This window comes from Dipodomys merriami, unplaced genomic scaffold (assembly GCF_024711535.1).
Source record: "Dipodomys merriami isolate MVZ:Mamm:240054 unplaced genomic scaffold, mDipMer1.0.p SCAF_28, whole genome shotgun sequence".
NCBI lineage: Eukaryota > Metazoa > Chordata > Mammalia > Rodentia > Heteromyidae > Dipodomys > Dipodomys merriami.
This window is the reverse complement of record NW_027204270.1, coordinates 3,396,859-3,416,518: the sequence shown is the minus strand read 5'-3', so window position 1 is coordinate 3,416,518 and position 19,660 is coordinate 3,396,859. Positions and strand designations below refer to the sequence as shown.

The following is a 19,660-nucleotide window of genomic DNA, read 5'->3' as shown; positions in this document are numbered from 1 at the left end:
TTTTTGGCCCCACGGGATTACTTCACAGTGCCACCTTCTCAAACATCTGGCTGGAGGGCAGTGGTCCACGGGAGGGTACAGGGTGAGTTCTCTGCCCTTGTATTGTGCACATGACAGGGTCTTGCTTCTTCTGCAGCTGTGAGCGCTGGGTCAATAGCCTGGCTCTGCTCAACCAGCTTGTTTGTCTGTCTTACAGCCCTTCTACTTCCATACGTCTTTAAACCACCCGAACATCGTTGCTGTGGTAGAAGTGGTCACTGAAGGCAGGAGGAGAGATGGCACCGTCCAGATGTTGTCATGTGGGTTTGGAATTCTTCGGATCTTCAGCAACAAGCCTGAATCGCCTACCTCTACTTCCCAGGACAAACGGTGCCTACTTAGTTTTCCGTGCTTGGGCGTTTCCCAGCCTCCTCTTGGTGGTGATAGGAAGCCTTAATTTGTTATCACAGCTGTGTGTTTTCATAACAGCCATGCCATGGGATATTTGTACTATTTTTGCCTTTTTTATGAGTTTGAACTCAGGACCCCCGCCCCTTTTTTATCCTTCTTTCACTTCTAAGTAAGCCAAGAGTGAAGCCTGGTCTTAGCCCTGAGCCTTGCACTGGATGTAGGATGCACGTGGAGCAGTTTCCTGCTCTGTCACCTGTTCCCTGTGGGATCCTAAGCGCAAGGTTCATCTCTCTGACCTACACACACAGCTCTTGGTGTTCATCTCAGGACTGCTGAGTGCTCAGTAGTGTGGTTTTCACACAGGTGCCCGGGAAGCAGCCGGTGCTCACTCAGCAGATGCTGGCTGACCACCTACTGTGTGCAGGGCTATGTTGAGGCTGTACAGAGAAGGATAAGATCACCCATGGTCCTGCATCACTGACGTTTAGGGCTGATCACTCTTCCCTGTGGGATGTCCTGTGCCTTGCAAGGTGCTGGCTGCATCTCCGGCCTCCATACACCATGTGCCAGGAGCAGTCCTGTCCAGGTGTGTCAGCTAAAATCTCCCCAGTAAGTGGTAATGTGTGCAGTAGAATTCCTGGGGTGGACGCTCCAGGAGCAGAAGCAGCCTGTCTGGTTTCTTGGAGATCAGCACCTGGCCCTGAGGATTAATTACTTCAAGCTGCTGTGTTCTCCCCATACACCTGGATGGGGGCAGTGCTCCTCACTGGGACACAGGCGGGGAGCACTGAGACAGTGTCATCCCTGGGTGGGAACCTGTCTCCCACTGCCATCGACATCCCACAGACCTTCCTTCACCCCACCTCTTCCAGCACTGGGGCTTAAACTCCGGGTCTTTCACTCTCACTTGGCTTTTTTGGTCATGGCTGGTACTCTGCCACTTGAGCCATGCCTTCAGTCTGTTTTTTTTTTTTTGCTGGCTAATTGGAGCTAAGAGTTTTTTTTCTTTTTTTTTATTGTAAAGATGCTGTACAGAGGGTTACAGTTACATGAGTGAGGTAATGAGTACACTTCCTATTAAGCATTGTTACCCCCTCCATTGTTTTCCCCCTACCAACCCTTGCCTCCCTACCTTCTCTGAGGTTCTTTTTTTTTTTTTTTGATTGTGATTAAGTGATTACATAGTTTCCTGAATTTCACAGTATTGTGGAATAATGATGCTCATTTAAAGTCACAAGTTCATTCTAACTTTCCTGGAGCAAATTGTCTATCACAGTCTATAACATATAACGGTGTTCACATGTTATACACCATACATGTGATCAGCAGCATGGGGATATTTAGTAGTGGTTCGACCAGATGAGTGGGAATTCTTTGTTTCTTAAGTCCTGTTGGTTTTGTCGTATCACCTAACATTTTGGATTTAGCATCCACTTATCAGGGAGACCATGTACTGTTTGTCTCTTTGTTCTTGGCTTACCTTGCTCAACATGATTCCTTCTAGCTCCATCCATTTCCCTGCAAATGCCATTATTTTGTCATTTCTAATGGCTGCATAATACTCCATTGTGTATAGATACCACAATTTTTGGATCCATTCATCTGTGGTGGGGCATCTGGGTTGTTTCCATATCCTAGCTATTGTGAATAGTGCTGCAATAAACATGGAGGTGCATGTGTCCTTGTATATTGGTTCCTGTTGTTCAGGGTAGATGCCTAGAAGTGGTATGATTGGGTCGTAAGGGAGGTCAATCTTTAGCTTTCTAAGGACCCTCCAGACTGCTTTCCAAAGTGGTTGTATAAGTGTACATTCCCACCAGCAGTGTAATAGGGTTCCTCTTTCTCCACATCCCCTCCAGCATTTGTGGAGCTAAGAGTTTTGAAGATTTATCTGCCCAAGCTGGCTTCCAACTGTGATTTTCAGATTTCAGCCTCCTGAGTAGGTAGGATGACAGACATGGGCTATAGCACCCAGCCGTGTTCTTTCCTGTGGCTTTCAGAGTTGGGTTACTTCTCTTGGTCTTCTTTTCTAGCTCTCAGTTTTTGGGCTGCAGCATGGCAGACTGCTACCCCCATTCTCTTCAGAGGATGGAACTGGCAGTGCTTAGAAGGCGCTGGGAGGCCTGGGGTTGTGGGGGCAGAGTTCCATCTCCTCTCTAATACCAGATGTGGGAAGTTGACATTGCTTCTGGTTCTCTTTTCCAGGTTGAGGCTGTATCATGGCACCCCCAGAGCCCTCCTGCACCCACTTCTCCAGGATCCTGTAGAGCGTAAGGGTCCGGCCTGGCCTTGACAGCCCTATGTGGGCTTGTGGCTTGCCAGTGTTCTTCTCTTCAGCCCTACCCTGACGTTTTTTCCTGGTGCAGTCTTCATTAGCTCAGCACAGTTACATAGTAATTACAGATAAGTATGTCATGGGCCTAAAAGGAGGGTACAGTTTTGTGAGGGAGCTTGGGAGGGATGTGGCCCTCGGGTGCCTTGAGGATAATGGCTTTGTTCCCTAGATGAAGCAGTTTCTGCCTATCACCACTAGTGACCAGGAAAACTTTGACTGTGAAGTCACTGGATATTGCCAACATAGCAAAGCCTCCCCAGCTGTGCCCACCGACGGGGAGAGTTCTGTGGAGGCCCTGTGGCCTCCTGTCAGGTCGGCCTGCTCCAGGCTGGGGGATCCTGCTGTTTCTCCGTGGCAGCACCTCCTGAGCAGCCACAGGCATGTTGGCCCCTCTGTTGCCTCCACTGGAGCATGGCAAGAGGGGCTTGTGGGGTGGGGTGGACAGGAAGGGCATCTAGAGGCCCAGTGCCAATGCTGACCTATCCTGGGTAGTGTGGGCAGGGAGAGTGGTATGAGGTAGGTTTGCTTGGGCCAGCGGCCCTCTGTCCTTGAAGATGTGTCCCAGAAGGGAATGTGTATGTCCCTTGCCCTGTGTTAAAATGTCACAGCCCAACCCCTGCCCACCTGAATTTGAGATAGGAAAGTTATCAGTCAGGAACAGTTTTATTCAAAAAGGTTAGCTCTTAGGTTATTTATTTATTTTTTAGTTGAAATTAATTATCATTAGTCGAGACTTTGTCTCTTGCAGCATCCTTAGACTCATGGCCTTTAAGGAGGGCCATGGCCTCTGGGTGTCCTCCTGACTTGAGGGACTGGAGGGAGGGAAGGGCAGCCTCTCACTAGCAGCCCTTCTGCTCACATCTCTGCAAGTAGATGGAAATGGCGATGGCCTCAGTGGCTTCGCAGGGTTCACAATACCAGAAGTCTGAGAAAGTGTAAAGGTTGAGAGGTCCCCCACCTCACGTGTAGCATGTACAGGTGCACACCTGACATTGCACCTGGCTCTTGCCCCTCGTTTCCCTCACTGTCCACATGTGCTTCTCCCCTTAACATCCAACCCCTCTCCTTGACCTGCTCGTCCCCTCACCGTGGCTTAGGTGGCTCTGCAGAGGCCAGGGTCAAGGCGGGACCAGGGTTGAGGCAGGTGACACTGGCAGCTGGGGTGGGTTGCTGACGTGAAGCCTGGCCTGAGCCTCTTAGTAGCTGTTCTTTTGCTAAATTTCTCTCGTTTGCTCTCCTCAGAGCTGCCAGTGTTCTGTCTGGCCAGCCACACAGGTGAAATGCCTTTAAGGGGTATTTTAAAGTAAACGGAGCCTGTGTTTAGAGTTGTTAAGTATTAAAAGGACAGTGTTCATTGATTCCTCTTTCTGATAACCGCAGTAGTTCACATTTTAGTCTGTTTTTATGGAAGCAGCAGTGAGTGAGATGAATCTGTGTCTTAGTGCTCTGCAGTCCGGCCCCAGCGCCAGACCTGGCCCCGGTTAGCCTGGGAGGTGGCAATGTCAGTCTCACTGGAGAGAGTCGGTCCAGGCTGAGGTGGGCATGTAGAGAGGGCACACGCGTGGTTCCCTCTTCCTTCTGGCTCTGTAGTTCTGAGCTGCCTGCTCTGTACCCCATTTTTGTTGCCTGCTTCCTCCCTGCTGAGCCCTCTCTCCCTGAGGGTTTATGCCTGCCAGGGTGAGGATTGTCACATTCTGTCCTCCTGCGCCCCCCACATCACCTCTTCTTGGCCACCCCTCCCACCAGGGCTTTGCCCAGATCTCTCTTGTGTTTAGACCTTGTCCCTGTGCACCCAGGAAAGCTGGCTGTGTGTTGTGTGTCTGGGCATCAGTCCAGGATTGGCCCTCCTGAGGACATGGCTCCATCTCTGACACTGTCTCCACATCCAGTGCCATCTTGCTCCTTTGTGGGGTCTGATGGATCCCAGTGGAGGCTCAGGAAGGCAGCATGGGGGCAGAGTGTCTCTCCTGTGCAGGGAAACTGCACAGGACTCTGCTCATCCTGTGGAGGGAGAGATAGGATATATTAGTTTAAAAATAACTTTCATGCCAGGTGCCAGTAGCTCATGCCTGTAATCCTAGCTACTCATGAGGCTGAGATGCGAGGATCGTGCTTTGAAGCCAGCCTGGGCAGCAAAGTCCATGAGACTCTTATTTTTAATCACTAGAATGCTGTGGAGCTGTGGCTCAAGTGGTAGAATTCTAGCCTTGAGCACAAAACCTCAGGGACAGGGCCTTGGTCCTGAGTTCGAGTCCTAGGACTAGCACAAAACGACAATAGAACAATTGCAGAGCCAGGTACACCTATAGTTCCAGCTTCTTGGGAAGTCAGGATGAAAGTATTGCTTGAGCTCACGAGTTTGAGGGTCAGCATAGGCAACACAGCAAGACCCTGTCTTAAACAGGTATACACAAAGACTGAACCAAAGCTTGTCACTGCAGATTTAGACAGGATTGTTAGGCTGGGTTCCTATTACTTTTTGACTGCATTTGCATAGCAGGTTCTCACTCTTTAGGAACACAAGTTTTCAGTTTGTGGAGTTTTCTGTTCAGCTTGTGTTTCTTGGCTGATTTGACTAGAAGTGCCCTGGATTTCAGCTGGCACATGGTGTTCCCCTAGAGAGCAAGCACCTGACGGTGGTGGAGGCCTGCAGCCTGCTGTACACCCTGAGGCCTCATCCGGCCCTGGAACCTGCCTTCCACCTGCTCCCTGAGAACCTCCTGGTGTCTGGTCTGCAACAGATTCCTGGCCTTCTGCCGCCTCATGGGGACATGGGTAAGGCCTGCTTTGATCCTCTCCACTGTGAATCTGTTAGTTCTGGGTCAGATCTTGGAAAGTGTGGGCTCCTCCAGGGAGGTTGGGGGTGGCCAGACTGGCTGTGCACCCTGTATTGCTAGCAACATGGCCAGTTGGGTAATCACAGGGGAGAGAAGGCCGCAGTGGAAGCTGTTGCCCAGTCCCTACTGCAAGAATATGTCACAGCCTCACACATCTTTGTCTTTCCTGCAGAGACGCATTCATAGAGCATCTTTCTCATACTGACTGTGCCATGATGTTGTGGCTTCATTAGTATCTCCTTTAGTTGTAAAATGTATGTAATGTAACATTTAACAATTTACCCATTTCAAAGTGGATCATTCTGGGGCATTAAGCCCATTCATCTTGTTTAGGCAGTACCCACCACTATTCATCTTCTCAAGATGAACCTGTATCCACTAAGCCCATCCCCTTTCTCCAGCCCCTAGCACATAGCCTGCTGTCACCTGAGAGACTGCAATTAGACCCCCTTGGAGCAGTGGGATCCTGTAGTATTTTTTTTTTTTTTTTTTGCAACTGGCTTATCTCCCTTTGCAGAATGTCTAAAGCGTTCACCTATGGAAGCAGGAGTCACAATTTCCTTGCTTCCTTTTTTTTTTTTTTTGGTAGGTTGGGGGGCTTGAACTCTGGGCCTGGGTTCTGTCCCTGAGCTCTTCAGCTCAAGGCGAGCACTCTACAACTTGAGCTATAGCGCCACCTCTGGTTTTCTGGTGGTTAATTGGAGATAAGAGTCTCACGGACTTTCCTGCCTGGGCTGGCTTTGAACCACGATCTTCAGATCTTAGCCTCCTGAGTAGCTAGGATTACATGTGTGAGCCACTGGCGTCTGGCTATTTCCTTCCTTTTTAAAGCTGAATAATATCTCATTGGACAGCTAGATCACATTTGGTCTGTCCAAGCATCTGTGAATACACACGGGGTCACTCCATCTCTTGGCTACTGTGACTTAATACTGTGGTGAGGAAACTGGTTGGAACTTGAGGTCATCATGTTAAGTGCAATAAGGCGAATGTCACATTTTCTCTCATGCAGAATCTAGACTTAGAACAAAGGCGTGAAAGTAAAAGGAGGACTATTTTAGAATGGGGTTATTGGAAGGAGACAGTAGGTGATAGTGAATATGAAGCAAGTGTGTAATATGTGAATATGAAACTGTCATAGTGAAACCCATTATCTTGTATAATAAATAAAAAATACAGGAAGCAGAGTTGAGAGCTGGGATGTTGTTCAGTGGTGGAGCATTTGTCTAGAATGAGTAAGGCCATACATTCAATCCACAGCAAGAAAACAACTAAAAACAAGTTGAAAAATCAATATGCAGGTCAAGTTATGGAAAATTTGCCTAATTAGAAAGTGGTTTAAAGATAATTGTTGGTAAATAGAATTAAAAATGTTCATTTTAACTTTTTTTTTTTTTTGGTCTGGAACTCAGTGCCGGAGTACTGTCCATGGGCAAAGGCTAGCACTTGGCTCAAGGCTGGCACTCCAGCACTTGAGCCACAGCTCCACTTCTGGCTTTTTTGGTGCTTAATTGGAGATGAGTGTCTTGGACTTTTCCTGCTTGGTCTGGCTTTGAACTGTGGTCCTCAGATTTCAACTTCCTGAGTAGCTGGGATTATAGGTGTGAACTATCAGCGCTAGGCTTAACTTACTTTTTTTTTTTTTTTTAATTGTGAAAATACTGTACAGAGGGGTTACAATTACATGGGCAAGATAATGAGTACATTCTTATCAAGCATTGTAGCCTCCTACTTTGTTTCCCCTTCCCATCCCTTCGCATCCTCCCATCCTGTCCCCCCCCCCACCAAAGTTGTAAAATTCATTTTTTGACATAACGACTTGTACATTTCATTGTTGCAATGGGTCCTCCTGTATCCCTGTTTTAACGATTTGTTTTTTCCCTTCCCCTCCACATATACCAACATCATATATAGTGAAAGCAGGAGTTATACCATGGAGGAGGGACATACAAAGCAACAAAGACATAATCTTATTTAACTTACTTTTATATGTACTTTTATATCAGAATAGTATTGGTGAAAACCAATGAATGTTTTTGTGTCTAGGTATTTTCAGCATAAGGCAAGAAAAAGAAAAAAGCAGGCAAATGTTCTGAAAGTCCTTGAAGTTCTGCCAAGGACTAAGTATGGAAACATAAGAGATTAAATGTAACTATTTTTCCTTCATCACTTTTATAGTTTGATACAGTGAGTCTGCATATCACCTAACCAACCCCAAACTCAGTAATTTAAAAAAAACATTGCTAGGAAAACTGATGTACAGAGACTAGATTATTTTTGGAAACAGAAGTGGTGTGGCTTTTAGAAGTTAGGGTTCTGCTAGCTGCCCCTCATGACCTGGGCACTGGAGTTTGGGTCTGGAGTTCCCATGTAGTGAGGGCTTAGTCACCAGCCTGTAGGTGATACGTGAAGGTGGTTGAACCTGCAGGTGGAGACAGGTGACAGAAGCCACCTGCAGGTCCCACGGGTTTCTCTGTTTCTTTAGTTGCAGCCACGGGCTTGCGGCTGTTATTAACTGGGATGGTAAGAGAGAAGTGTAGGTGCCTGGACAGGCGTACATTAATCTCAGCATCTCATGTGAAAGCGGGGAGTGTTGGGGCTGTGTAGAGAGGATTGAAGTGTGATATATAGTACCGAGAATGAAGGGCAGACCCACAGGCTTCCCCACCACCCCATGGTTCCTACGGGGAAGGGCTTCTCTCACCTGGATCCTGCCCTCCCCTGTGCCCCGAAGCCCCACAGAGGCTCCTGGAGGGGACAGGCTCCGTTCTTGTGCTGCCAGCCCCATCATTGTTTCTGCTTGTTGGTGTCATGCGCACATGTGCTTTCCTGTGTGTTCCAAGCAGTTCAAGGTGCACGTGCACTGGGACTCTGCACAGCTTTTCCTCCCGTACTCAGTGTTCTTTCAGGGACTCGCTTAGGAAAATTTCTTCTTGGAGGAAGTTCAGATAGAGTTTTGACTGCCAGTGGGATGGGCATTGGTTGAAAGGAGAGTGGTTCAGCCTGGCCTGCCGTGATTCTGGTGTGCCTCTGCTACCTTCTCGCCTGTAAGACCCATTGCCCGTGCTCAGCCTGAGCCGCGTGTGTGTGTGTGTGTGTGTGTGTGTGTGTGTGTGTGTGTGTACATACATACATACGTGTGTGTGTGTGCATGCCCTGTTCCTGCTTCTCCTGAATCTTCTCCCCATTTCAGGTGACGCCCTGAGGAAGCCTCGCCTACAGAAGCCGATCACGTTGCACTTGGATGCTGTCTCCTTCACTCTGGCCCCCTCCCTGGAGAAGTTTGAGGGGGAGCTGCTGGAGCTGCTCATCAGCGACCACTTCCGGGAGGTATGATAGCACAGTTGGGACAGAGCACACTCCTTCCTCCCTTTTTCTGGCTGATGGGGACATTCTTTTTGTCTCTGAATTGTTACAGTCAGCAAGTCTTCCAGGACCTGTTTCCTCCTGGGCCAAGACCTCCACAGATGCTGGAAGGGGTGGGCATGATTTCAGGCACTGATATCCTGAGGCACTGATGTTAATGTGGAAGGATCATAAACCAGTCCTCATTTTAAAATAAATTACATCACCAGCTCATGCCTGTAATCCTTGCTACTCAGGAGGCTGAGGTCTGAGGATTGTGATTTCAAGCCAGCCTGGGCAGAAAAGTCCATGAGACACTTCTCTTCAATAAAAAACTCAGAGAAAGCTGGAAGTGGCGCTGTGGCTCAAGTGGTAGAGCGCTAGCCTTGAGCACAAAGGCTCAGGTATAGCACCCAGGCCTGGAGTTCAGGCCCTAGGACCAGCAAAAAAAAAAAAAAAAAAAAAAAAAAAGAAAGAGCCGGGCGCTGGTGGCTCACGCCTGTAATCCTAGCTACTCAGGAGGCTGAGATTTGAGGATCGCGGTTCAAAGCCAGCCCGGGCAAGAAAGACCGTGAGACTCCTATCTCCAATAAACCACCAGAAAACCGGAAGTGGCGCTGTAGCTCAAGTGGTAGAGCGCTCGCCTTGAGCTGAAGAGCTGAGGGACAACGCCCAGGCCCAGAGTTCAAGCCCCACGACCGACAAAAAAAAAAAAAAAAGAAATCATATCACCAAAGATTATGCCCCATATCTACAACGGACATTTGAGGGTGGGTGGCTCATGTCAGGAGGTGGCTGCAGTCTCAGTCCCGTCTCCTCTTCAGGCAGCTCAGTTCTTCCCCGTAGGCATGGCACTTGTGATTGAGACACTGCTCGTGTGTGTGTCCCCTCTGCTGATGGGCTGACTTCTGGGTTGCACTTAGTTGGGCCATTATCATCATCCTTTTCTGTGTGTATCTTAAATAGTGTGATCTTGAGCAAGAAGTAAAATCCTGTTTGTGTGTGGGTAGCTGGCAGGTCAGCTGAGGACTTGCTGCCTCTCTGAATTACAGCCTTTGCTGTGTCACGTGAGGTCTTCCATTACTGAAACTGATTTGACTTGTTGTGGCTAAGGGGATCATAGTAGATTTAATGCATAACAGAGGCCTAACGATGGCTGTGTCCTTTTGGTTACTCTTTATCCTCCACATGTCCTGTTGCTGGAGAGTGAGACCACGTGGCGCCCTGCTGTCTTGCCTGTGGTCTACCTAGATCAGCCATCCTAGGCCAGGCAGATGGTCATGTACTCACTGGGGTTTTGGGGGAGTTTGAATCTTGCTCACGTGGCGTGACTTCTGGGGTCAGGTGGTGAGGATGTGGAGCCTGACTGTCCTTGTTGCTGTAGAGGCTGTGCGTCTGTCTGCTCTGGGCCCTCAGGCATGGAAAGCTATGTGTTACAGTGTTTACCTTCCTCCGTTGGTGACTGGCTGGTTTTGGCTGAGTCTGTAATTTTTGCTTCTGGACATTGGGGTAAGGACATGCTCAGGGAAGAGTCTGGGCCCAGAGAACATCGTATTCACTCTGGTCAAAGTGGTCTTTCAGGGACATCAGTCCAGCTAGCTTCCTTGTCTGAAACCTCTGTGGAGTCTGGCTTCTCCCTGCCCTCAACAGACAAAGGCATCACCGTCAGTGAAGCAGACATGTGGCACTTGGTCTTTGCTGCTCTTCTGACCTCATTCTGAGCTGCAACCATGACCTGTTCATGTGGATTCCTGCTGGGCCTCTGGGCCTTGGACACACGGTTCACCACTGGACTTTTGCCTGCAGATCTTCTTGTGACCACTCTCAGGTTCCAGGTCCCAGTGCCCATCTGAATATCCCTCCAGGAGCCCCTGGCCATGCCACAGGTCGTGTCCCCTTCCTTCTTACCAGGCCTCTCCCACCATCCGCTGCTTCCCTGGAGCACTTTGCTTTCCTCTCTGTTCAGGGCTGCCCTTGCCCTCCTAGGGAGTACCTGTACCACAGGGATAGGGCTGCTGTGCACACATCATGCAGTATACATTAGTGTGTCTGGCCCATGGGGGTTGTGACATGTCGTTGTCATGAGAACGAGTAATGGGATGTGTTGGTTCCCACTCTAGTTGTCTGTGAGGTTGGCAACTTATTAGTTACATAGGTGTATGGGCACGGTGGGGGCTTTAACTCTTCCCACGCTTGACAGCACGGTCGTACATGAACATAAGCATGAATCATGCTTTTCGTGTGGGCCTTGCTGTGGTCCTTACTTTCCAGAGCAGGCTGGTTGTGTGAAGGCAGGGATGTGTTAACAGTACCATTGTTAAATTTTACATACTCCTATAAAATAGTTTTATTATGTTTTTTACTACCCTTGTATTTTTGTTCCCATCCACCTGGCAGATACTCAGTTATCTCTGTAGTTTTATTTTCATTTTCTGAAGACTAATAGTCTGAATTTAGATCCATTCAGTTCGATTAATGGACAGTGAAGAACACTGGAACACTCAGAGATCATTTTGCAAAGATCACATAATTTAATAAACACTAATAGCCTGGAGGTCTAGCCCTGATCATTTGTTCAAGTCCCCGTTCAATTTCTGTTAAGATGAAACACTTTAATATCCAGTGATCACTTTGGGGCAGATTCCATTTTTATTGGTTTATGACTTACTGCCTGAGTGTACACTCTCTGCCCAGCTTCCTCATGGTCTTAGGTCTAGGGTGGACAGAGTTGAGACCTGGCACACTCTGCCTCTGGGCACCACTTGCTCCTACATCCCTTCTGGGAGGGCATGGGATCACCCATCTAAGCTTGCTGCATCTTGAGAAATGTCAGCTAAGTCTTGGGAAGCTAGTGCGCCTCAGACATGTTGCAGAGAAGGTCATGCTGTATCAATACTGCCGAACTTACCCAGGAAGTGCCTCACAGCCAGCGGCCACTCTTGGGTTACACATCTCCCTTTGCTTGGACTCATTTATGTGAAGCATCACCTCTGGAAAGGTTTGTTGCTTCTGTCTTGATGTCCTCCCTCTGCTTGCTCATCCACCCTGGCTTCTCCGGTCACCCCACTTCCTGGCTGGATGAGACTCACCCCATCTACCTTGTGCCTCTTGCAGGGCGGTCCGTTGGATGCTGGCTCCTTGGAGGTCCTGGAGCGTCGACTGCATATAGGCGTGCACAATGGCCTGGGCTTTCTCCATAGGCCGCAAGTGGTCGTGCTGGTTCCTGAGATGGATGTGGTCTTGACACGCTCCGCCAGCTTCAACAAGAAAGTGGGCTCCTCTTCTAAGAGCAGGTATTCTCCCTGCATCCCAAGGCCTGACATCGTAAGAGATGGGTGGGGACAGTTGAGAGGTCATGGGACAACACAGCTGCCACATGCCTGGGGTGTTCCTCCTTGTCATCTCCCTTTCCTCTTGCTTCACTACACCTACTAGGAATTGATCTTAGAGTGGCCTTATTGAGCAAAGCCTGTTTTTGTGCAGTGACAGCTTTGGAGTTAGGGCTTTGGGTACTTGCTTGCAGCAGAATCTAGCTGTTCCCTGGCCCTCGTTTCCCAAGTGCCACAGAGCTCCAGTTCAGCATTCCCTGCTGCCCTGTTGAATCCAGTCTCCCCAGTTCCACCCCAGATGCCACAGTGGGCCATCACACCTCCCCTCTCGGTGAGGCAGAGGCCGGCCATTCCCTGCAGGAGGCCAGTGACGTGGTGACGTAGCTGTCCTGGCCTACCCTCCTGAAGCCTAGCCCTGGCTTTCTTTCCTCCGCTTCTCAGAGCCCTGGGCAGCATTGCAGCAGTCCTGCTGTGTCTCCAGGCCCCAGGCTGATCTTGGCTGCCATTTGTAGTGGGATGGAAGTGAGACAAGGCAAGATGGGGGCCAACACTCTTCCAAGTTCCTGATTGGTGTTTTTCCCAGCTCTGGAAGTCAGTCTCTCGTTTTGAGAAGCCACCTGCGACTCCCCGAGATGGTCAGTCACCCAGCATTTGCAGTTGTCTTCCAGCTGGAGTACGTGTTCAACAGCCCTTCTGGAGCGGATGGCAATGTGAGATCTCTGTGTGGGTCTGGGGTGGGCACCATGTGCCAGGGGCAGACCTTGTGGGCGACCTCATGGACATTGGCACTCTGCTCAGCTGTGTGGATAACAGCGTGACCTGGGGTTCTATCAGGCAAGCTTTGTGGTAGTCATTTTCCATCTTTGTGATGGCGTGCTCTGCGGCAGCTGGCAGTGGGCACTCACTGTGGTTAATGGGTCATAATAACACTAACTCATAATATTGAATCGATAATTGTATTTGAAAAACGAGGCCATTGTAGTGTATTTTTCATGAGACATTAAGTGTAGTAAAGCTTGAATCTGTGCAAGTAATAAATAGCTTCTTATAGTGAACATTATGTGTATCTACATCATAATTAAGAGAAAGAACTTTAGATTCATTTGGAAGAAATATGGTACATAGACATCATTTACATCACTGATGTGGATTTTTAGGTAATCCCAAGTCATGCAAGTTTTAGATTCAACTTTCTGTTTAAAAAGTCCAATATTGCCAGGTGCTGGTGGGTCACACCTGTAATCCCAGCTGGTCAGGAAGCTGAGATCTGAGGATCACAGTTCAAAGCCAGCACAGGCAAGAAAGTCTGTGAGATTCTTTTCTCTAACTCCCCAAAATGCTAGAAGTAGAGGTGTGGCTCAACACCAGCCATGGACACAAAAGCTCAGGGCCAGTGTCCAGGCCCAGGGCTCAAGCTCTAGGACCTGTACCAAAAAAAAAAAAAGCCATTATCATTTCAATAAGTATGTTAAGAAGTTTGACAAGGTGTCTTTGGTGCCCTTGTCACCAGCAGTTTTGTCTGAAGAACACAGGGCAGTCATCGGGCCTCAGCCTCTTCAGCAGTGCTCGGCCCATGTGTGCATCTCTAGTGTGTGATTCACACTCTTGGGAGAGAAGACCCAGAGGCAGCAGACACTCGTGGAGCCAGCCCAGGGTGGCAGCCATGTTAATGAAGTGTGGTCAGTTTTGCTTCACTTATTACTGAGATCGCAGTCTGTACGCAGCCCTGTTGGGACATACTGGCTGGGTGGGACTAGGCCATCTTGGGCTGATTGTGGCTCACTGGGTGATGGAGCTTCAGAGAGCTGGGAAGTTGGTGGGAGACCTGGGCCTCTGGGGTGTGCTTTGTGTGACATCTAGTGCCTCAGGATGGCATAGAGGGCAGGGGCTGCTGCTCAGAATTGGGAGAGTGTGGGCCCTGAAGGGGAACAGGTGCCTGGCACCTTTGTGGGGTCTCAATCTCTCTACTGTGTTCCTTCCCTTCAATATCTTCTCAGGACTTGGTTTCAGTAGAAACCTGAAACTGAGGTGTCTTACCCTTTAATTGAAATGCTGAGCCAGAGGCAGATAACATTTAGTGGTGGGGGTGTGTGGTGGAACTTGAATCAGCACTTCCCAGCTCAAGATGTAGCTGTTGGAGAAGATGGTAGTGTCCATTGTGATGCCAGCCTGGGCTCTTGCTCCTCCCCTGTGGTCTGTCTGTGAGACATGGAAACCACCAGCCACCAGCCTTCTCTGTAGGCTCAGGCTGAGGAGGGGACCTCACAGCCCAGCACTGGTTCCCTCATGTCTTTAGAGAACATCAACTGGGATGAGGCCTTCTCAGGTGTATTTAAGTATCCCTTGCTTTCCTTTCCCAAAGGCTTTGAGGCCTAGAAGTTTCAGGCATAAACAGAATAAGTGTGCGTCAGGCACCAGTAGCTCCTGGCTATAATTCTTGCCTCAGAAGACTGAGATCTGAGGATTACAGTTTGAAGCCAGTCTGGGCAGGAAAATCAGTGAGATTCTTAATCTTCAATTAATTACCAAAAAAGCTCGAAGTGGAGTTGTGGCTCAAGTGGTAGAGCATTAGCCTTAAGCAATAAAACTCAGGGACAGTGCTTAGGCCCTGAGTTTAAGCCTCAGGCTTAAAAAAAAAAAAGCAAGCTGGGTAGTAAAACAAACCCCAAATAGCATCAGCAGTTGCTGACTTACGGGATAATTTGCTTATCTCCACCTTCTCCTACAACCCCTTTTCAATTACTTGGAGGCAAGGTATGAACATAATTTTGTTCTGTAAACACTCCAGCATTTGTATTTTAAGAATGCCTTTTCATTATGGAAAATGTGAACTATAAACAAGGTGGCGAGAAGCTTACGATGGCCCCTGTGTCCCTGATGCTCCTCAGCGTTGGCAACCCACGCTGCCAGTCTCGGTTCCACCTCTCCTTTCAGCCAAGTGGTCCACTAGATGTCTCCAAAGATGGGTCTCAGGGCTTCACTGCAAATACCAGAGTCGCAATCCCAAACTAAAGTTTCCTCGTCATCAAACACTGAGCTTGCCTTTAGCCATTCCCTCCTCCAGTTGTTCACTTTATCAGAGATGGATAGAGTAAAGTTCATTCCTGTGTAGTCACAGTGGGTGGGTCCCATGCTGTCTCCTTTCTAATGCTTGGAGGGCAAAATAGAGCCGCTTTCTGGCCATTCTTAACTTGGCACTAGGAGCTACACCCTCAAGGCCTGTGTCACTTCTGCATCTTCAGGTTGATCTAGACATGTGGGAGACCAACTGTCCCAGGAGAATTGCTGGCTGAAAACGGTTTAAATTCATACCTATTCACTCAAGGCTGAGCGCATGTTTTTTACTCATAGCAGTTTGTCATCATTAAAAACAAATCTGTACCTGGCATCAGTGCCTCACATTTATAATTCTAACTTCTCAGGAGGCTAAGATCTGAGAATCATACTTCAGAGCCAGCCTGGGCCAACAAAATTTCTATACTCTGATCTCCAATTAACCAGCAAAAAGCTAGAAGTGGATGTGTGGGTCAAGTGGTAGAGTGCTAGCTGTGAGCAAAATAGCCAACTTAGAATTTGAGACCCTGAATTCAAGCCCCAGTATTGGTGTGCGTGCACACCTACACACCCTCCCCACACACCATACGTACACCCATATACACACCCACTCCTCTGTGGTTGAATATTGCATTTTTTATTAGCCAGGCTATCTGTGAAGAGCCCAAGTGTTTCCCACCTGACTGCTTCCTTTCTGGGGCCCTAGGGACAATGTGCTTTGCCAGCTCGCATGGAGTGGCCTCTAGACTTCACAGTGTTGGCTGGTTGCTGGTTGCTGACTGGTGTAGCGCTCCCTGTGTCCTGAGAGTACACCCCACCATGCCCAGCTTGTTGGCTGACATGGGAGTCTTGCTAACTTTTTACTCAGGTGACCTAAAGCTGCCATCTCTGGATCATTCCTCCTGAGTAGCTGAGATTACAGGTATAAGCCACTGCATCTGGCCTCTGACTGACTTGTAGTTTTGGTCATTGGGCTTGAACTCTGGGCCTGAGTACTGTCCCTGAGCTCCTTTTTTGCCCAAGGCTATATCGCTCTACCACTTTGAGCCACAGTGCTACTTCGAGTTTTCTGGTGGTTAATTGGAGACAAGAGTCTTACAGAGGGAGAAAAATGAAGGACGGGGTAATAAGTTTGACAAGAAATGTACTCACCACCTTACTCATGTAACTGTAACCCCTCTGTACATCACCTTGACATTCATATAAAATTAGTTTTTTTTAAAAGGCCCGTCTTACAGATTTTCCTGCCTGGTCTGGCTTAGAACTGCAATCTTCAGATCTCAGCCTCCTGAATAGCTAGGATTACAGGCGTGAGCCACCAGCACCTGGCTGGTGACTGACTTTTGAAGAGAGATTCTCTTTGTCTCATCATTTTGTTGGTTCAGTTCGGTCCTGCCCTGTTCCAAGCCTTCTGTCTGGCAGGTCTCCATTGTGGTTTGATTCTGACCAGTGGTTAGGACGCTGCCTCTCACTGCAGACTGTCTCATACCTGCCAGGCTGTGAGTCAGGTGGGCTGCCTTGCCCCGCTGCTGCTCAGGGCGCTCGTTCAGTGTTGATTCTTCAGGCAGCAAGGGAATGGCTTCTACCGCAGCCCAAACGATGTTTTAGAAGATGACAGCCCTGCCTTGCTTGTTTGCTGTTTCTTCTAGTCTGTTGCCTTTCCAAGTCTTTGCTTATGTTGAGCTGATGTTTTGCCTTCTTGTTTCTTTTAGAGGGAAGATTTGTAGCTAGTAGACTTTGTCACAGTAGAGATGCTTCTGGAATTGATTCCTGTATTCAAATGCTCATTTTGTCTTATCCTTGGGAACTGGCTAAAGGTTTCTCGCCATTGTTTGATTCCAGTACTGCTACTATGACTTCTACTCCAGGGACCGAACTGGAGAAGTCACGAGGCTCCAGTACTGCCTTGGGATTGTTCAGGAGAAAACCTTTGCCTTCAGTAGCAGCCTGTCTTGCCTCTTCCAGTGTGTGTTTATAAATTGTCCTCCTGCTCAGCCAGGGAGCCTGCTCCAGGAGTACCTTCTGTCACGCAGTTGAGAAAGCCAAGATTTCCTATACCTAGGAGCCAGTCAAGTGGAATCTGGGAACAGGTCATTGAGCAGGTGTGCTTAATGGCCCCACCCCTTGAACAGCAAGTACGCCTTGTATTAGGGGTGTGAGTTGAGACTGTTTTGGTTTCCAGGGAGGCATGAGGTCTTAGGAAATTCAGGGGCTCAGATTAAACACACACCACACACACACCACACATACCACACACACACACCACACACACACATCACCCCCCCCCCATGCCCTTATACACATACATGTTTTCCATCTGAGACCTGCACAGAGCTACATGTACCTCATGTGAGTTTTGGTTGGTGTGCATACCTGTATACCACCATAATCTGGAGACGGAGCTTCTCCAGTGCTTCTAGAAGTCCCAGCTTCTCTCCAGTTGTTGCTCCCTCTAACCCTTGCAGATTGCGGTCTCTCAGCACTTTATCAGCTTCCTGTGGTTGCTGTGGCCACACACTGGGTGGCTCAAAACAGCAGAAGCTTGTTCTCTCACAGTTCTGGATGCCGGGAGCTTCATGCTATCAGGCTGAGAACAGGGTGACAGTAGGGCCGAGCTTCCTGCAAAGGCCATGGGGAGAAACCTTCCTGCTTCGTCTAGCTTCTGGAGGCTGCTGGCATCCCTTGGCTTGTGGCCACATCCCTTTAGTCTCCCAGGACAGCACCTTCAGGTCGCCTTCTTCTGTCACCACATTGCCTCTCGTAGGAGGACACCTGGGATGGCATTTTTGCCTCTGTGATCAGAGCGTTGTTTCCTTTTCAAGATGCCTGGGCACATCTGAGAAGATCCTTTTTCTTTTAAAGATGTATTACTAGGTTCCAGGTCTTTGGTCTGGGCATGATTGGGGGCTGTTACTGCGAATATAACCACAAGCTGATTTCACCTGCTTCTGACTTTGATCTAGAATGAGTAGTGTAGACCACTCCCACATGATGCACGGTGGGTTGGCTATTCACCCACACTCACACCATTCTTCTGTTTTCACTGCTGAAGTTTCTCCTGTAGGAATTTGTTACTTTGTGCTCAAGATTATGGATAAGGCTGCTCTTGCCCTTAGGCCCGTCTCTGTGGGAAGGTGCTTGTGCTTGGTGGACACTGCAGCCCGTCTCTGTGGGAAGAAGCTTGCGCTCAGTGGACACTGAAGCCCGTCTCTGTGGGAAGGTGCTTGTACTTGGTGGACGCTGCAGCCCATCTCTGTGGGAAGGTGCTTGTGCTCGGTGGACCCTGAAGCCTATCTCTGGGAATGTGCTTGAGCTCAGTGGACACTGCAGCCTGTCTCTGTGGGAAGGTGCTTGTGCTCGGTGGACACTGCAGCCCATCAATGTGGGAAGGTGCTTGTACTCAGTGGATGCTGCAGGCCCCTCACTGTCAGAAGGTGCTTGTGCTCAGTGGATGCCGTGATCTGTCTCTGTGGGAAGACGCTGCACTTCATGGGTGCCGCAGTGCAGAGCTGCTGGGTGTGGTGCTAGGGGTGGGCTGTCTTTAGGGAGTGTTGGATCAGAGCAGATGGCCAGTGCTTTGAAAGTCACAGCTGCTGGTCTTCGGGCTTTTTTGTGTGCTTCTCTCTTTCTCTCTCTCTCTTTTAAAAAACAACTATTGATATATCAATTTGTTCATCTTTATGGATGCATTATAGTAAATTCAATACATGCATTAATCAGATATGCATTAATCAAATCAGGGTAATTACCTCTTCAGCTATGAATTATTTTATGTTGGAATTTCATACTCTTTTTTGTAGTCATCTTGAAATATAGATCATTTGCCCAGTAGCTACCCACCTGCACCAAGGAAGACCCAGGAGTGATTCTCCTGTGTTTTGGGGTACCTTCTCCCCTCCCCTGTGCAGGTGGCTGGTATTCCATTCCTTCTTTCTCCAGGTTGACATTCTTGCCAGCCTTTGGTTCAGTTTAACTTTACTAGCCACTCTGTTTTGTGTGTGTGTGTGTGTGTGTGTGTGTGTGTGTGTGTGTGTGTGTGTGTGTGTGTGTGTACGTGTGTACGTGTGTACGTGTGTACACGTGTATGTGGTGTATGTGTATGTGCTAGTCCTGGGGCTTGAACTCAGGGCCTGGGTGCTATCACTGAGCTTTTTTTTTTTTTTTCCTTCAAGGCTTATTCTCATCACTTGAGCTTGAGCCCCTTCTGGCATCTTTTAGGCAGTTAGAGATAAGAGTCTCATAAACTTTCCTGTCTGAGCTGGCTTCCAACCTTAATCTTCAGCTCTCAGTCTCCTGAGTAGCTAGGGTTATAGGCACGAGCCACCAGCACCTGGCTTGCTAGCTACTCTTGTATGTGGGCAGTGGGACTT

The 19,660-nt window shown here is 48.7% G+C and overlaps 1 protein-coding gene across 6 annotated transcripts in view; it reads left to right on the top strand.

The window, feature by feature from the left end:
• Nucleotides 1–19,660, top strand: part of Nphp4 (nephrocystin 4) — a 98,317-nt gene that overhangs the window by 20,938 nt on the left and 57,719 nt on the right. For 5 of the 6 annotated variants that reach the window (XM_070037195.1, XM_070037198.1, XM_070037197.1 and 2 more), the window contains 6 exons: nucleotides 197–369; nucleotides 2,596–2,660; nucleotides 5,345–5,500; nucleotides 8,756–8,892; nucleotides 12,022–12,200; nucleotides 12,820–12,946. In XM_070037195.1, coding sequence (XP_069893296.1) covers nucleotides 197–369; nucleotides 2,596–2,660; nucleotides 5,345–5,500; nucleotides 8,756–8,892; nucleotides 12,022–12,200; nucleotides 12,820–12,946 — 837 coding nt within the window. Of the gene's footprint in view, nucleotides 1–196; nucleotides 370–2,595; nucleotides 2,661–2,737; nucleotides 2,784–5,344; nucleotides 5,501–8,755; nucleotides 8,893–12,021; nucleotides 12,201–12,819; nucleotides 12,947–19,660 lie in introns of those variants that run through there. The other variant, XM_070037200.1, reaches the window with a different exon arrangement.